This window comes from Carassius gibelio, chromosome A14 (genome assembly GCF_023724105.1).
Source record: "Carassius gibelio isolate Cgi1373 ecotype wild population from Czech Republic chromosome A14, carGib1.2-hapl.c, whole genome shotgun sequence".
Classification (NCBI taxonomy): domain Eukaryota; kingdom Metazoa; phylum Chordata; class Actinopteri; order Cypriniformes; family Cyprinidae; genus Carassius; species Carassius gibelio.
Window position 1 is genome coordinate 23237316 of NC_068384.1, and position 16324 is coordinate 23253639.

Sequence of the window (16324 nt, forward strand, 5' to 3'; positions counted from 1 at the left end):
TGTGAAAAGTGAAAAACATCCAGTATGTGTCAGTCCTGTGGGCGAAAATGCCTTGTTGATGCTAGAGGTCAGAGGAGAATGGGCCGACTGATTCAAGCTGATAGAAGAGCAACTTTGACTGAAATAACCACTTGTTACAACCGAGGTATGCAGCAAAGCATTTGTGAAGCCACAACACACACAACCTTGAGGCGGATGGGCTACAACAGCAGAAGACCCCACCGGGTACCACTCATCTCCACTACAAATAGGAAAAAGAGGCTAAAATTTGCATGAGCTCACCAAAATTGGACAGTTGAAGACTGGAAAAATGTTGCCTGGTCTGATGAGTCTGTGATGATTTCTGTAGAGACATTCAGATGGTAGAGTCAGAATTTGGTGTAAACAGAATGAGAACATGGATCCATCATGTCTTGTTACCACTGTGCAGGCTGCTGGTGGTGGTGGTGTAATGTGGGATGTGTTATTGGCACACGTTAGGCCCCTTAGTTCCAATTGGGCATCGTTTGAATGCCACGGTCTACCTGAGCATTGTTTCTGACCATGTCCATCCCTTTATGACCACCATGTCCCCATCCTCTGATGGCTACTTCCAGCAGGATAATGCACCATGTCACAAAGCTCGAATCATTTCAAATTGGTTTCTTGAACATGACAATGAGTTCACTGTACTAAAATGGCCCCCACAGTCACCAGATCTCAACCCAATAGAGCATCTTTGGGATGTGGTGGAACGGGGGCTTCGTGCCCTGGATGTGCATCCCACAAATCTCCATTAACTGCAAGATGCGATCCTATCAATATGGGGCCAACATCTCTAAAGAATGCTTTCAGCACCTTGTTGAATCAGTGCCATGTAGAATTGAGGCAGTTCTGAAGATGAAAGGGGGTCAAACACAGTTTAAGTATGGTGTTCCTAATAATCCTTTAGGTGAGTGTATGTGGTGTGATAATCTTTGCTATTTGAGACTGTTACCCAAAAATTTCTGAAAGACAAATAAAGGACAACAATCATATGACCTTCATATGAAATCACTAAACAAGTAAAGCATTTATTTATTTATTTTATTGAATCATCAGACAGAACTTACAAACAATACAATATTTTGCACCATTGGGAAAAACATTGGCATGTAATGACTTCGATGTAGTGGATATGGAGTTAAAGAGAAGTTAGAGCGCATACACAGTCAAAGGAGGCAAAGATCTCCCTCAGATTAAGGTCAGTGCAAATCAAACGAGAAGCATTGGCTAATAATAAGGATCCTCATGAGTGAGAACCGTATGACAGGCAGATCAATTACAATTTCACGCAAACAGGACCCAAACATACCTTTCAAACAGACTAACTTTAAACTCAAAAGAATTACTCACCCACTTAGAATACAACACCATACTGCAAAGCCATACCTACTTCTTTTGCACTAGAGGAAAACGAGTCAATAGTTTTCACAGGACAGTCCTATCGTCTGACATCATCCTCATGTGTTCATGGGATTTACAGTAATACATTAAACAGATCTCGTATTAGGTTTTACATGTCCTAAACTATACTCCTAAATATATACAGAGAGAGGTATCAAAATGATTTATATTGCATCACAATGGAAAAGAAAGAAGGAAAATCCAGACTGCTCTCTATTGAGCACAGAAAACAAGTCTCAGTCTGAATCAGTCATTAAGAATTAAAACTCAAAGCTCAATAAAATGTCAGCTCAAGTCAGTGATATACTGTATAGTGGATAAATGCATAGGATTGACGTCTTACCAACTCAATATGAAAACGTGTATTAATGGTGGTAACACACACACACACACACACAGAGAGGAAGAGCTCTGGGTGAATGTCATCACACATGTCCATGTCACATTTCACCCCAAAATCAAAAGAAAAAGGAAATTCATCAAATTAATTCTACCGTGCATAATAAAGAAGAAACCAATTTTATGGTTGCATTTTAAGCTTCAGTTCCCATAACTGTGATGCATCCAGAGATTTTGATTCTCAATGGTTATTACTATTTATTAAATTCTCTTTATTGCTGAACTGTACTGCTTTTCATTAAAGATTAAAGGCAGGATAGCAAATACTACCAAGAAGTATAAATACGTCACAATTTACAAATAAAGGTTTGGCTTTTTTGCAGGTTTTGAAATATAAATATTCAAATTAATATGATCATAAATCATATATTGTAAACAGGCCTAATTTAAAGCAACGCCTGCTATATAATACAGTCTCACTTTGTTTCCGGGGTGAAGTATGATCTGGACATGTTGGGGTTTACAGATTTATCTCATTATGTGAAGAAAACAAACAAAAAAGTAACAGAAACATCCGAGAAATACCCCCAACTAGATATTGGATTATCATATTTGATCAGAGATGTCCATCTGTTCTCATAAAAGCACGATCATAAACAGTCCAACAGGTCTGTGACATCTGAACCTGATTGTCCCGTGTAAAAGATGAGCGATATACTTGATAACATTCAGCACAAGTCCTAAGTAATCAGCATGACAGGGAACTCCGGGATTTGATCCAGGATTCGGAATGCAGTCGTCTCATTCCAGGATTGATTCTGAAACTACTCATGAGGCTAAAGTCAATCGGGATCCCACTAGTCAAATAAATGAGAAAGCAATGTTAGCATGAAACGTGAAAAGCTTCGACGCTAGATTAGCAGTGGTGTTGCCAGGGTCGCTCAGTTTGAGTCATCACTCATGTCCAAGTTAAATACTCCTAAATGATATAAGAGTAACAGTGATGCTTGCCTTCACCACTAAAACCCAGACTCACCGAATATCAGTCCGCTCCACTGATTATGAATCCGTCCTAATAACAACTGAAGGGCCATTTTCATCTGAAATAAGATTGGATTGGAGAGAGATTTATCTGAACAGTCTGAACTGGAAACAGATAAGTGAATCTCAAAGGTTTCTGTGAACCCTGTGTTGTTAAGGTCCAGCACATATACAGTATATATATATATATAATTTTTCTTAGCTCAAAACATATTTATGTTAGTCACTCCAGTATGTAATTAAAGCTGAGTTCGTTTATTGCATAAAGTGTCCAAAAATCCCACACTTCTCTTTTTCGGTTTAGTAAGTACATCCTCTGGATATTTAAAGTGCACTTCCTTTTTCAGGAGTATGTGAAATGGGACACACGCCATCAGTATTGATGTTGATGATGTCATTACTGAGGAATTACAGACCTCGGAATGTCCCAACTGACCAATCAGAATCAAGCATTTCAGAGCGGCGTGTGACAAACGGCTTTAAATCTCAGAGACAGCTGTGGTGTGAATACGAGCGCTTCTCTCCGGTGTAATCAAGGACTCGTCATCTAAACACACAGGCTCGGACCAAACTGATGAATGCTCTGGCCGTGTACTTCAAACCAGTAAATGACATTTAAACTTCCATTTCAACTTGGAGGCAATCTCACCTGCGCTTTCTTCATCTGACCCACCGTCCTCCATCCATTTCTCCTCGTTGGCCAGTAAAGGGTTCTCTGACTCCCGCAGGGTCCTCAGTGGGAAATAATGCCCATCACCCTGACTAGAACACAACACACAACACTTTCTCATAGTGGTGGTGTTCTTTTACATGCACCGCTGTGTTATCTTAAAACCTATATCCATTTATAAGCTACCAATAACACTATGATTTTAATTTATTTTAGATAAATAACTCTCTTCTGTTCACCAAGGCTGCATTTATTTTATAAACAAATACAGTGATAAAAAATACAGTAATAAATACAGTAACAATTGTTACAATTTAATGGCGCCTTATATTTTTGTGGAAAATTTTATACTTTTTTTTCAGGATTCTCTGATGAATAGAAAGTACATAAACAGCATTTATTTGAAATCTGAATCGTTTGTAGCATCAAAAATATCTAGGTCTGTCATAAAAACATACACTTTTTTTTTTTCGTGTTGATTAACATTATTAGACTGTTTTCTAAGGTTGCATTAAATATGCAAACCGTTTCAAAATAATCATAATAAAGCACAGTGCCATTGTTTAGTCAATATTAAACAAGAATTAGATGCGGTGTAAAGTGTAAAAACAATTGTCAAGCCAATAGCGCCATCTGCAGGCATTTGATATGATAATGTAGAGAAGTTATGATTATATTGTTTATAATAAAACATTTTACACATAACATCTTATATTATTTTATTACATGCATTTTAATCTCTTTGTTCAATATATATTTATAATTGCTTGCATTCTATATGTTATTGGAATCAATTATTATCGCCTCATTGCTATTATATACATGCTTTTATTTATTTTAAAGTCTTTCTTTTGCTTGGGTTGCATAAAAATGACCAGATTAATCATCAGAATACTCATCTAATTACTCGATTACCACAATTTAGTGTCAGTTTAGATCAGCTGAATGCATCCTCTCAGACACGAGCTCACCTTGTGAACACTGGAATGAACCAGAGCTTTTTGTCCTCTCCAAACACCTGCTGGAGGTTTCTGCGGAGCCCAACGTTAAAGCCGTTCCTGTCAGGCCCGTTCTGAAACACTGGCGCGGAGAACGCCTCTGAAAAACAGGAACGCTCATGAGGTGAAACAGTCCAGACCAGAAATACGTGTCACTTCTGTTAACACTGTAGCGAAGCATGACATTTCTGCTTCTGGATGAAATACAATGAAAGGGTAAAGGAGAACTCAGCAATTTCCATACCTAGCGTGGATCTGTTTTTAGCCACCAACCAACAGTGGTAGCCGAACAGGAACATGAGACTCACAAAAAACATGAGCGCCACAAACAACAGGAACAGCACGTGGAATTTCGCAGGACCATTGGGAAGATCTCCCTAACAAAGAAATGCAAAGAAACTTTGGAAATGCACAGATCAAACCCTAAACATTTTTATTCTATAGTACATTTTACTGCACCAAACTGTGGCTAGCGTCAGATATCCTTCTACAAACCCGTGAAGGGATGAAGGACTCCATGGAATACTGATATTACACAAACACTGCATTATGTGCATGCTCTGCAAAGTCCATAAGCTTCTGTTTCTCATTGATTTTGGAAAATGCGATCTCATGAAAATCTGAGCTGGGTTGTGTGTTGAGACGGAGAGAGAACATAATGCATGTGCACAACTGAGTGATAAAGCTTGCGCTCTTTGTCTTGCTAACATTAATGAGTTAAGACGTTAGTTTAGGAAAAGTGAATGGTATTCTAAACCATGATAGCTCTTTCTTCAGCTAAGTAACACTGCGATAACTTTTCATAGTTAACACGAGAGCCTGCGACTGCACAATATCTCAAAGCATTGAAATAATACCTGTCATTTTCCCGAAATCTCCATAACCGTACGTAACTTTAACAGATAACAGTACGAGCTTGATCAATACCGCGTGCTGAAACTCACCACCCAGAACTTGAGGAAGTACTGAAACACTGTCGATGCGACGAACACGCAGTAGATCATGGAGTACGACAGGAACAGCAGAAAGAACTTATAGTTGGAGAAACCCACACAGTTGTTCACCCTAAAGAGCACAGCATACAGAAACATCAGGTCTCCTGCGTCTCAGAGCGTGCAGAATATAATGCGAATACATCAGATCGCTTTAATCATAATGTAATAAATGATTATTTACCACGGACAGTGGTGGTCCATTTTCAAAATGCATCTGTAAAAACACAGAAACACAGGTCGGGTTGCATCCTGTAAGTTTAATTAAAGGGGTTTTGTGTAGAGCCGAGCGATCTGTTTTCAGGAACAGCTTGGACTTACGTTTCACAGACGGAGCAGTGGTGACAGCGGTCTGGCTTTATCACCTGACAGCGATCACAGAACCTGATCGCTGAAGACACAGAGATACAGAAGATCACACCAAACACTGCCATTCACAGCTAATGAGGAGGTGAGGACACGAGTGATGACAGACTGACCTCCCGACTGAGCGCGCGTGAAGATGGGAAGTTTCTTGGCGATATCTGCGAGGATCTGCTTCTGAACATCCGGCCTTTCTTCCATCTCATACCTCTCCTTATCACTGTATGACAAATGGAACTAGAGCCAAGAGAAAACATTGAATTTGGTTTTGCATGGTGACAAACAGCACCATCATTTAGAAGTGTTTTGTTATTATGAATATCACATGGTTAGTTGTCATGCAGATAATGCAAGGAAAAACAAAGAACATGCGATCACTCCCACTTTCTGATTCTTATATACAGTAATCTCCAGAGTCACAATAAATCACCTTTTTAGATGGTGTAGATGGTGGGGTAAAGATGGCCTTCCAATAGGTCCAGCAGAACATTATAAAGCACACGTGAAAGATCAACAAATACACCACTGTGGAGAAAACACACATTATCACCGGTCATGTTTGTCACACAGAACTAGAGCTGCAAACCTTGTTTTTACTCGTTATGTGAGTCTGTTTTGTGCAGTTTGATGGTGCAGCGCGACACAAAATGACACAACTGATCATCAGCTGAGAGATGACTGATGTTTTTAGACTCATACGCCACAGATGACTGTACATCCCTCACTCACCTCTCTCCAGATCATTACTGAGGGTCACTGAAAAACAAGATAACCAGGATCAGTGCGGTCAGACATCATGAAAACAGAGAATCAGTGTGGTCAGACATCATGGCTGTGTCTCAAACCCTTGCCTCTTGTCTCGCTCGGAGGAAGTGCTAGGCACCACGGCCTCGCTGTGGTCACTGTTCAGTGTCTATAGTCAGGCAACTCGCTAGGTTTGAGACACAGCCCATGTAAACAACACTATATCACAGGTTTTTAAAAGAGTCGGGCGACTCAAACCGGTTTATTTAGCGTCATAACAGCGACAATACAACTGAACCGACGAGCCACTGTAGACAATACACGACACTTCCTTATTACAGTCGAACAGCCATTATCCCTGATGAAAATAATCAAGTGTGAGATCTTACCGAAGCACAGCTCAAAGACATACGCGTAGTAAGACCAGAGAACCACAGAGGAGATGATGATGACAGGAATCCAGGAGAAAATCCTCTGACAACATCTGAGAGCTCTCGACAGAGACATGATCAGCCCGCTCTGGGATCCTCTAGTACGCCTATCCAAACTCTCCATCTGCTAGAAAGCCTGGCGCATTACCAAACAACGATCCGCTCTGGGATCCGCTAGTACGCCTGCTCGCCCGAACTACAGCATCATCCGAGACTGAGAAACTAGTCTATCTATCTATGTGACTTTACATCGTGTGAAATTGAAGATATACAACTGAACTGACTGAAATAAGAAAGAAATTGACTTATTGTTGTATTATGTAATTATGACTAATTATTCAACACGGATGATAGCGGAGATACAATTCTAAACATTATATATCAAGTTCTTCACAACTGAACTGATAAAGCCTACGTCTTGTCATATAATTTGTGTGATGAAATTATTATTCATTATTAACCATCTACTGTATTACACCAACAAACCTTCAAGCTTCAAATCTTCCAAGCAAGGCATATCATGACACACTTTTCTACTTCGTTTGGAAAATCAACTAATACGTATCTTTATTACGATTTAGCACATTAGAGGAACGGTGACTATGCAAACTTCTACTTTTATAAAAGGCTGTTATTTATTATATTATTTTCACCGCTCTCACCAAAGTGTAATGTGTTGTGATTTTGTTTTGTGTTTTTTTTTTTTTTTTTTTTTTTTTTTTTTACAAAACCAAAAAAGCCCTTGCAGTCCTTGTGTGAACGAGTGAATGAAACTAAAGGAATCCATATGAATTATGAATAAACTGCAGTGGTTCTAAAAAATAGTCTTCATTATCTTTCTGCATATTTTTCTTTGATTTGATGCTGTCCAGCAGGTGTCACTACAAGACTGTCGGACATTATATTAACTAACAGGATTCATCCGCTCACTGTTAGCTATTAAGACATATTTTGTGCCACCTATGGGTGCACGGACACACACACACACACCTAATGGACATAAATCCCCACTGCATTATATATTTGCATAGTTTAACCTTCCTATTTGTTTTATTACAGTGTAATGTTCTTCACCTCTGCAGGTATCCTGATGTATAGTTGCACACTTCTCATGTAATAGTACTTGTAAAGTTACAGTAAAGTCACTGTGTGTGTGTGAGTGTGTGCGCGCGCGTGTGTGTGAGGTATGTGTGTGTGTGTGTGTGAGCGTGTGTGAGTGTGTGTGTGTGCGAGCGTATGTGTGTGCGTGTGTGTGCATGGCCGCGGGAAGTGGGGGTGCTGGGGGTGCTGCAGCACCCCCTAGTGAGGAGAGGGAGATAAAAAAAATGTAGGCCTATTAAAATATTTTGCACAATTTATAAATTCCTTATGAATATTTTAGAAAATGATTTTGAAACACGTAGGCTATTACGTATATTTTGGATTTTAATTTCATATTTTGAGGCCTAATCAACACAGGTTCGGAAGTTACGTTGTCGACGTCAGGCAGGCAGGTTTGGTCGCCGAGTAACGAGCTTTCCCGCTCGTTCCATGCAGAATACATCCATCTTTATATAATAAAGCGCACCTCGACATTTGGACACCTGTAACCAGTCCAGGGCACCCCACCTGCATGTAGCTCAGGTAAGAGCATGGTGCTGCCGCGCTTGTAACATTTATTTTTTTGGCAACAAGTGTGGGATCAGCTTTGACTAGCCAAGCTATTGTAAGTAGTACACTATTATAGTATTTTTGTAAGGTGGTGGGGATGGAGAGTATTATTTCGTTCGTGTGTTCCTTGCGTAATTATTGTGGAGAAATGTTAAAATAAAGTTTAAATAGTCGGAGATTATTTCCTTGTGGTTTGTGTAAAAAGGTTGGAGATGAAAGCTTTATACTGTGCGTGTGTTCTTTGCGTAATGGATGTGGAGAACTGTTCAATAAACAAATTGCTTAAATAGTCAGAGATTATTTCCTTGTGGTGTGCGTAAAAAGATTTTGGAGTTAATAGAGTTGCGTGTGACATAAACGTGACATAAACGTGCAGTGACTCAAGCCAGCTGACCAAATCGATTGCATGGTTTTAGCGTTATTGTGAAGTTTGATTAATATTATATTTTGTTGTAATATTATTTGTTGTATCTTAATATGTTGCATGTATGTATAGGCTATCTGAAATTGTAATGAAAGTAATTATTTAGTTTTCTTTCGATTATTAAACTATTATTTCTGATTCTGCTTCTGCTTCAGATTAATAACCCATTGCGCATATCTGAGAACTGATGTCTGTACGTTTCAGACCCTGGCTGGCTGTGCACTGAAGTGTATATGACAATAAAAGTAGTAAATCTCAATGTATTTATTTTTAAAATGTATTTTAAATAGGCCTATATAGGCTCATAGGTTTTTTGCCAAAAAAAAAAAAAAAAAAAAAAAAAAAAATTCACAGCACCCCCTGTTCAAAATTACTTCCCGCGGCCCTGGGTGTGTGTGTGTGTGTGTGTGTGTGAGCGTGTGTGTGTGTGTGTGTGTGTGTGTGTGTGTGTGAGCGTGTGTGAGTGTGTGTGTGTGTTTGTGTGTGTGTGTGTGTGTGTGTGTGTGTGTGTGTCTCCTGCACTGGCCTGTAGTCTGGACTGTATAGTGTCGGTGCTGATGACAGCTTCTCTTTCTCTGTTAGAAGCAGTCAGACATCCGTCAGCACATCGGCAGCCGCACCACTACAAAGAGCTCCTGACTATCATAATAGTAACCAGCTCTCAATCAAAACATTTACACAGGAAAGTGAAACACAAACATTTTGTGTCGGCAGGTCGGGGCAGATCTCACGTGTTTGTGGTTCTGCTTCATAGCACGCTGGCAGAGATCCTGCAGAGACAGCGGAGGAAGCACAGGGAGAATACAGTGTGAGGATCAGCTTCACTTCACTACTGCATGTGCTGAAAGAGTTTCACTTTACTACTGTGTCACGACCCCCGGCTCTATCCCATACCAAACACGGGAGTTATAGTCTACTAAAGCATCAGTTACCGTAAATGTGTCACCTCTGGCTTGTCATATTCATTACTCTCAGTCATGACTGTCATTTGTAAAACATTTATTTATCCGTTCCTTTATTTAACTATTTGTTATTACAATTGCTATGTGAATTAGGCACATGCATCAGTTAAATTTATTTACTATTCTTTTCATTGTAGGTGACATGAGCGCTGAACATTTTGTCGGTTTTTTAAAGTTCTGTAATTTTTATCTGTTAATTCTTTTTTTTTTTGTATGTGAGAGAGAAAACCAACAGACAGAAAAGAATCCAATGCAGATGTGTGCTTCATTACATTCATTACAGGGTTTAATGTGAGATGAACAGGGTTTGTGAATGAGCGGGTGAGCGGGTGCATTGCATGCGTCTGTCTGTTAACTGCATTCCCAGGCTTCTCAGGTCCGTCTTCTTAAGTGGGTCTCTCATTTTGGTTCCATGGTAAAGTTTCAGGTCCTCGACTGGTGTTTTTTGAATCACGCTGAAATGAAGTATAGAGTTTGATAGCATTCCCATTTCATTCCCTGCATGCTTAAGTGTCTGGACAGTAAATTCATCAACGTTGCTACTTTTTGAAGTCTGGATGGAATACATTTTGGAAACTCTGCATTCATCACAGGCCCAAAGTCACTGATCTGTGCAGGCAGACCAAGAATTTCATGTCTATTTTCCTTCCAGTTAAAGGGAGTCGCACATGAAAAAGAAAAAGAAAAAAAAGTTAATTACAAAACTGACTGGTGCATGAAAACAAAAGCATGACTTCACAGTGATGAAAGAAAACAGCTCCATGGATCTGAAGAAATGCACAATGGAAACAAGGATCTGTGCATACTGTGATTATATCAACTGCACCTCTCAGCTAGTGACACAGGCTTTTCTCAAAACTCTTTAATCACATTAATGGACTGTCACAGAAAAACACGGGAGACACACATTTAGAAATCCCTTGTTTTGCTATTCAGGATCATCTGACTTTTCTTGGAGGGAGTTTAAAAGCAGCATTGGATTGGATAACCCTGATCACCAAAACCAGATAACCAGACTACAAGTGCTCTGAATGGGACTACATATCATCAGATCCCAAACAAATATACATGCAATGGAAATAGAAACGAACTTTTGACTGGTTTATCTCTGATGATTGTCATTGATAATTAATGCAGAGTGATGAATAACAGTTAAAATCACATATTGTGTTCGGTATCCAGATAGATTTACTTGAGAAGCAAGATAACTTAAGTCAAAATTTAGTTCGTTTTTCTTAAGATAAGAAAAATATCTGCCATTGAGGAAGTTAAAATAATCTTCACCGAAAGTGAAAACAAGGTCATTTTTCTTACCCAACTGGAAGTTATTTTTTCTTGTTTAAAGCAAAAACTAATAAAAAATTGTAGATTTTTCTGAGAATCTAAGAATGTTAAGATATTTGTAGATATTTGATTAGATATAGCAGTTTTGTAACCAAAATCCAGCCTGAATTCACCCTTCTGCAGGGATCGAGACAAATCCAGATTTTGGATCAAAGTTATATTACTAAAATGTGTAAACAACACATAAGGAAGGTTTGATCCAGTTCAGAACCAATGTTATGTGATCTATTCAGAGTTCAGAGTTTTGTATGTTTTACTGGAAGATTTCCAATGTTGATATTTAATACTTGGGTTAAGGCAGACATTTATTCAGTTCATTGATTGCTATGATTTATTAATACATTTATTACTATTACTGCTCTCTATGATGCTTGATACCTAGTGAACACACACACACACACACACAGACACACTGTACCGTTTCCATCAACACGAACCAGAGCCACACGCTCCATGATCTTACATCCATAATCTCACGTCACACATCTGTGATTTTCCTTTATATGGGCTATTGTTATTTAAAAATGACTTGGCAGGGTTAATTATAAGACATGAGATGTGTTAATGGGCCTGGAAAGTATTCTTCATAACTGTTAAAGCTGTCATTAAATTCAGCCTTTTCCCATGGGCTCAAACACATGCCAGGCTGACAGATCTCAAAGTGACCACTATTCTCTAATGAAACCACCCCAAACGTTGTCGGAAAGCTGTTTCTTTTCCCAGCCCTCTAAACACAGCGGACAGGAGAGCTGTAAGGAATGACTTTTCTGCTCCCGGGTCTCTGTTCAAATTCACTCTGAACAGCAAATTAAACAACGGCAGGGCGGGGAGAAACTACAGACACCTCGTCCAGATGTGTGAAAATAAATCTGCTCCAGGGTGGAGTGTGTCTTCAACAATCAGGGACATTTCTAAATTTCACTAGAAAGGTAATATGTGCATAATAAAAGCAGTAAATTATTGCAGCGCAAGGCAGAGGTTTTCGCTCATTGGCCTGTGACCGTACATGGGCAAACAGCATCTGTGACAGGTGTTTTAAATAAACGCTCAAGTGAAAAACCCCAAAAGCAAGCTGCTCGGAAGATCATTATTTATAACTTTTGTCAGTCAACCTCTTAGTTTAACGAACCACTGTTTATGCTTTTTACATTCAGGTTCTGTGCAGAGTTAGTCACTCTAAGCTTATTAGTCACTCAATAAGCCTTAGTTAAAAAGGTTATAGTCATCTAAGCATGGAAATAAAGATTAAATGTGAACCTTTAGAACAGAGAAACATGATGTAAAATGAAGTGATATAAATTAAATATTCAACAACCGTCTGGTCTACAAATTAAATTTCACAACCAAACACACGTGAGAATTGGTTACGGGAAGATCACATGAGAGACAGGAGCTCTTGTGCAAGAATGGATTTATTTGAGTCAAAATTGGTAGCCTGGAAAAAGCTTGTAACTTGTCTGTACGCTGAAAAAAAAAAAGAAACGAAGATGAATATAAAGGAGAGAATGGCTGCTTGCTGATGTTCTTTTGCAGGTCTGTTATGACTTCACCCCCCACCCAACAACTTTCCCTTGCCCTGTTTTGTGCTCTCTCATTGGTAGTAACTTAGATGATGTCATTTCCAGTCAAAACACATTTCTCACTGCAGGACTGTGAGTCGCCAACAGCTCCAGATATTTAGTGTGCCAAATATCTGACAGGGATCAGCAATGCAATGGTGCTTCTCTCAGATCGCGTCTTTGATAACACACACTACGCGACTGTCGCTCAAGTGAACAAGCACCGATTTTCCACAAAACGATCAGAGAGTGAAAATCAGGAAACAACATTCTGTGCAAGATTTTTTTTTTACTTAAGATAAAAAAGATAAGATCTTTTTTTCTCTTTACTTAATATAAAAAAGAATGTTGACAACCTGAATGTTAATTTTGATGTCTTTTTAAAATATGCATCAGTTTTTCAGCTTTCAGTTGAAAATAATAATAATAATAATAATAATAATAATAATAATAATACAGAAAAATAACACATCAACACTCTGGTGTTGTCAGAATCTCCATTTACCATACCTGTCACCACAAAACACAAAATTTCCCATAATCCATAATATATATATATATATATATATATATATATATATATATATATATATATATATATCCTTCTCTTCACTCTCTGAGGCAGAAGTCTCAAAACTCATCCTAATTAACCTACTACTTGCCCGCTTGATCCTATTCCATCTCATCTCCTTCAAGCCATTTCTCCTGCAGTTATACCTGCACTCACTCACATCATCAACACTTCCCTCCACACTGGTGTTTTTCCCTCATCATTTAGACAGGCACGTATAACTCCACTTCTTAAGAAACCCAACCTCAACCCATCTCTTTTAGAGAACTACAGACCAGTTTCCCTTATTCCTTTCATTGCAAAAACACTTGAACGAGCTGTGTTCAAACAAGTCTCTACATTTCTCACACACAACAATCTCCTTGACAGCAACCAATCTGGCTTCAGAAGTGGACATTCAGCTGAGACGGCCTTGCTCTCAGTTGTTGAAGCTCTAAGACTGGCAAGAGCAGAATCTAAATCTTCAGTACTTATCCTGCTTGATCTGTCCGCTGCTTTTGACACGGTTAACCACCAGATCCTCCTATCAACCCTACTGGCAAATGGCATCTCAGGGACCACACTTAACTTGAGTCTTACCTATTAGATTGGTCCTTCAAAGTATCTTGGAGAGACTATCACCTTCAACTCAACCTGGCCAAGACAGAACTGCTGGTGATTCCAGCGAACCCATCGTTTCATCACAAATTCACCATCAAGTTAGGCGAATCAACCATAACTCCTTCAAAAACAGCTAGAAGCCTTTTAAGTTATGATTGATGATCAGCTGACTTTCTCAGACCACATTGCTAAAACTGTCCGATCCTGCAGATTTGCTTTATTCAACATCAAGAAGATCAAGCCCTTTCTTTCGGAACATGCTGCACAACTCCTTGTTCAAGCTCTTGTTCTGTCCAGGTTGGACTATTGAAATGCCCTCTTGGCAGGTCTTCCAGCCAATTCTATCAAACCTTTACAATTAATTCAGAACGTGGCAGCAAAATTAATTTTTAATGAGCTAAAAAGAATACATGTCACACCTCTGTGTGACGGTAGGGTGAACTTCTCAGGTAAAATACACTTGGGAGTCACCGGGCGGGCAGAGGGATCAAAAAGACGTGATAAAGAATCGGGCTTGACATTTTTGGAACCCGGGCGGTACGATAAAGTAAACTCAAAGCGACTGAAAAAAAAGTGCCCACCGAGCCTGCCTGGAATTGAGTCTTTTGGCAGTTCTAATGTACTCTAAATTCTTATTATCGGTCCAAACAATAAAAGGTACCCCTGAACCTTCCAGCCAATGACGCCACTCCTCTAACGCTAATTTGATGGCCAACAACTCTCTATTGCCAATGTCATAATTACATTCAGCAGGAGATAATCGATGAGAGAAAAACGCGCAAGGATGTACCTTATCGTCTGAAGCAGCATGTCGGGACAACACTGCTCCTACCCCCACCTCTGACGCGTCGACCTCCACCATGAACTGCCGTGTGGGATCAGGGGCCACAAGGATGGGAGCCAAAACGAAGTGGCTTTTGAGGTTAGCGAACGCAGCCTCAGCTGCGTCCGACAACCTGAACGGAGTACTGGGAGAGGCCAAGGCTGTCAGAGGTGAGGCTAGTTGGCTGAAATTGCGAATGAAACGCCGATAGAAATTGGCGAACCCCAGAAACTGCTGTAGGGACTTACGAGAATCTGGAGATGGCCAGTCTATCACAGCCTTAACCTTGTCAGGGTCCATACGTATTTCATCGGACAAGACGATATACCCTAGGAAGGGAACAGACTGTGCATGGAATACGCATTTCTCCGCCTTGACAAAAAGCCCATTCTCAAGTAACCTCTGGAGCACTTGTATGACGTGTTGAACGTGTTCCTGGAGAGATGAAGAAAAAATCAGTATGTCATCCAGGTAAACATATATAAACTGATCTACCATATCTCTCAACACGTCATTCACGAGTGCTTGGAAAACCCCGTGCGAGTTGGAGAGCCCGAACTGCATCACCAAGTATTCAAAGTGCCCTCTAGGGGTATTAAAGGCGGGTTTCCATTCATCCCCCTTCCTGATGCGGACCAAATGATAAGCATTACGTAAATCCAATTTTGTGGATACGGATGCTCCCTGCAACCTCTCGAAAGCTGAAGACATGAGTGGTAAAAGGATAGGTGTTCTTTATCGTTTTGTTGGTCAGCTCTCGGTAATTAATGCAAGGTCGCAGAGAACCATCCTTCTTACCCACAAAAAAGAACCCCACCTCCGCTGGAGAAGAGGAAGGATGGATGAACCCAGATGCTAAGGAATCAGAAGTGTATTTTTCCATGGCTTCCTTCTCAGGAATAGAAAAAGAGTATAACTTGCCCTCAGGCGGAGACTTATCTGACACTAAATCTATGGCACAATCGTAGGGACAATGTGGAGGAAGAGAGACAGCATGGGACTTACTGAACACTTCCTTCAGGTCCAGATACTCTACGGGCACGGTTGGCAAAACCATGTTCTCCTTCTGAAAGACAGAAACAGGTACAACAGGACAAGCAGAAACCAGACAAGACTCATGACAACTTGCACTCCACAATGTGACTGTGTTCCACTCGTGGATTATGTTTGGTTAACCAGAGTGACCTAACACAATGGGAGCAACAGGGGAGTCCATGAGAAAAAAAGATATGATTTCGCGATGATTTCCAGAAGTGATTAGTGTGATGGGTTCTGTGTGGTGTGTGACGTGAGGCAGTCCCTGGCTGTTGAGTGTGGTGACATGGATGGGGGATTCCTCGGTGGCGAAGGTGCGGGGCTGCAAAGCGAAATACATGGAACATTTATTC

At 39.9% G+C, this 16324-nt stretch overlaps 1 protein-coding gene across 2 annotated transcripts; it reads right to left on the reverse strand.

Annotated features, from left to right (window-relative positions):
* Nucleotides 1–1051: 1051 nt before the first annotated feature.
* Nucleotides 1052–7142, reverse strand: LOC128026887 (palmitoyltransferase ZDHHC15B). Of its 2 annotated transcripts, XM_052614152.1 has the most exons (12): nt 6962–7142; nt 6558–6584; nt 6259–6353; nt 5945–6065; nt 5787–5856; nt 5650–5682; nt 5418–5538; nt 4718–4850; nt 4447–4573; nt 3455–3567; nt 2801–2864; nt 1052–2621 (listed from the first exon to the last, which is right to left on the reverse strand). In XM_052614152.1, exons 1-11 carry the CDS (start codon nt 7125–7127, stop codon nt 2824–2826), a joined length of 1047 nt encoding a protein of 348 aa, XP_052470112.1. In that variant the 5' UTR covers nt 7128–7142; the 3' UTR covers nt 1052–2621; nt 2801–2823. The 2 variants fall into 2 exon arrangements, with proteins under 2 accessions (XP_052470112.1, XP_052470111.1); XM_052614151.1 differs by lacking the exons at nt 1052–2621; nt 2801–2864 and having other exon boundaries at nt 2871–3567.
* Between the last annotated feature and the right edge of the window lie 9182 nt (nt 7143–16324).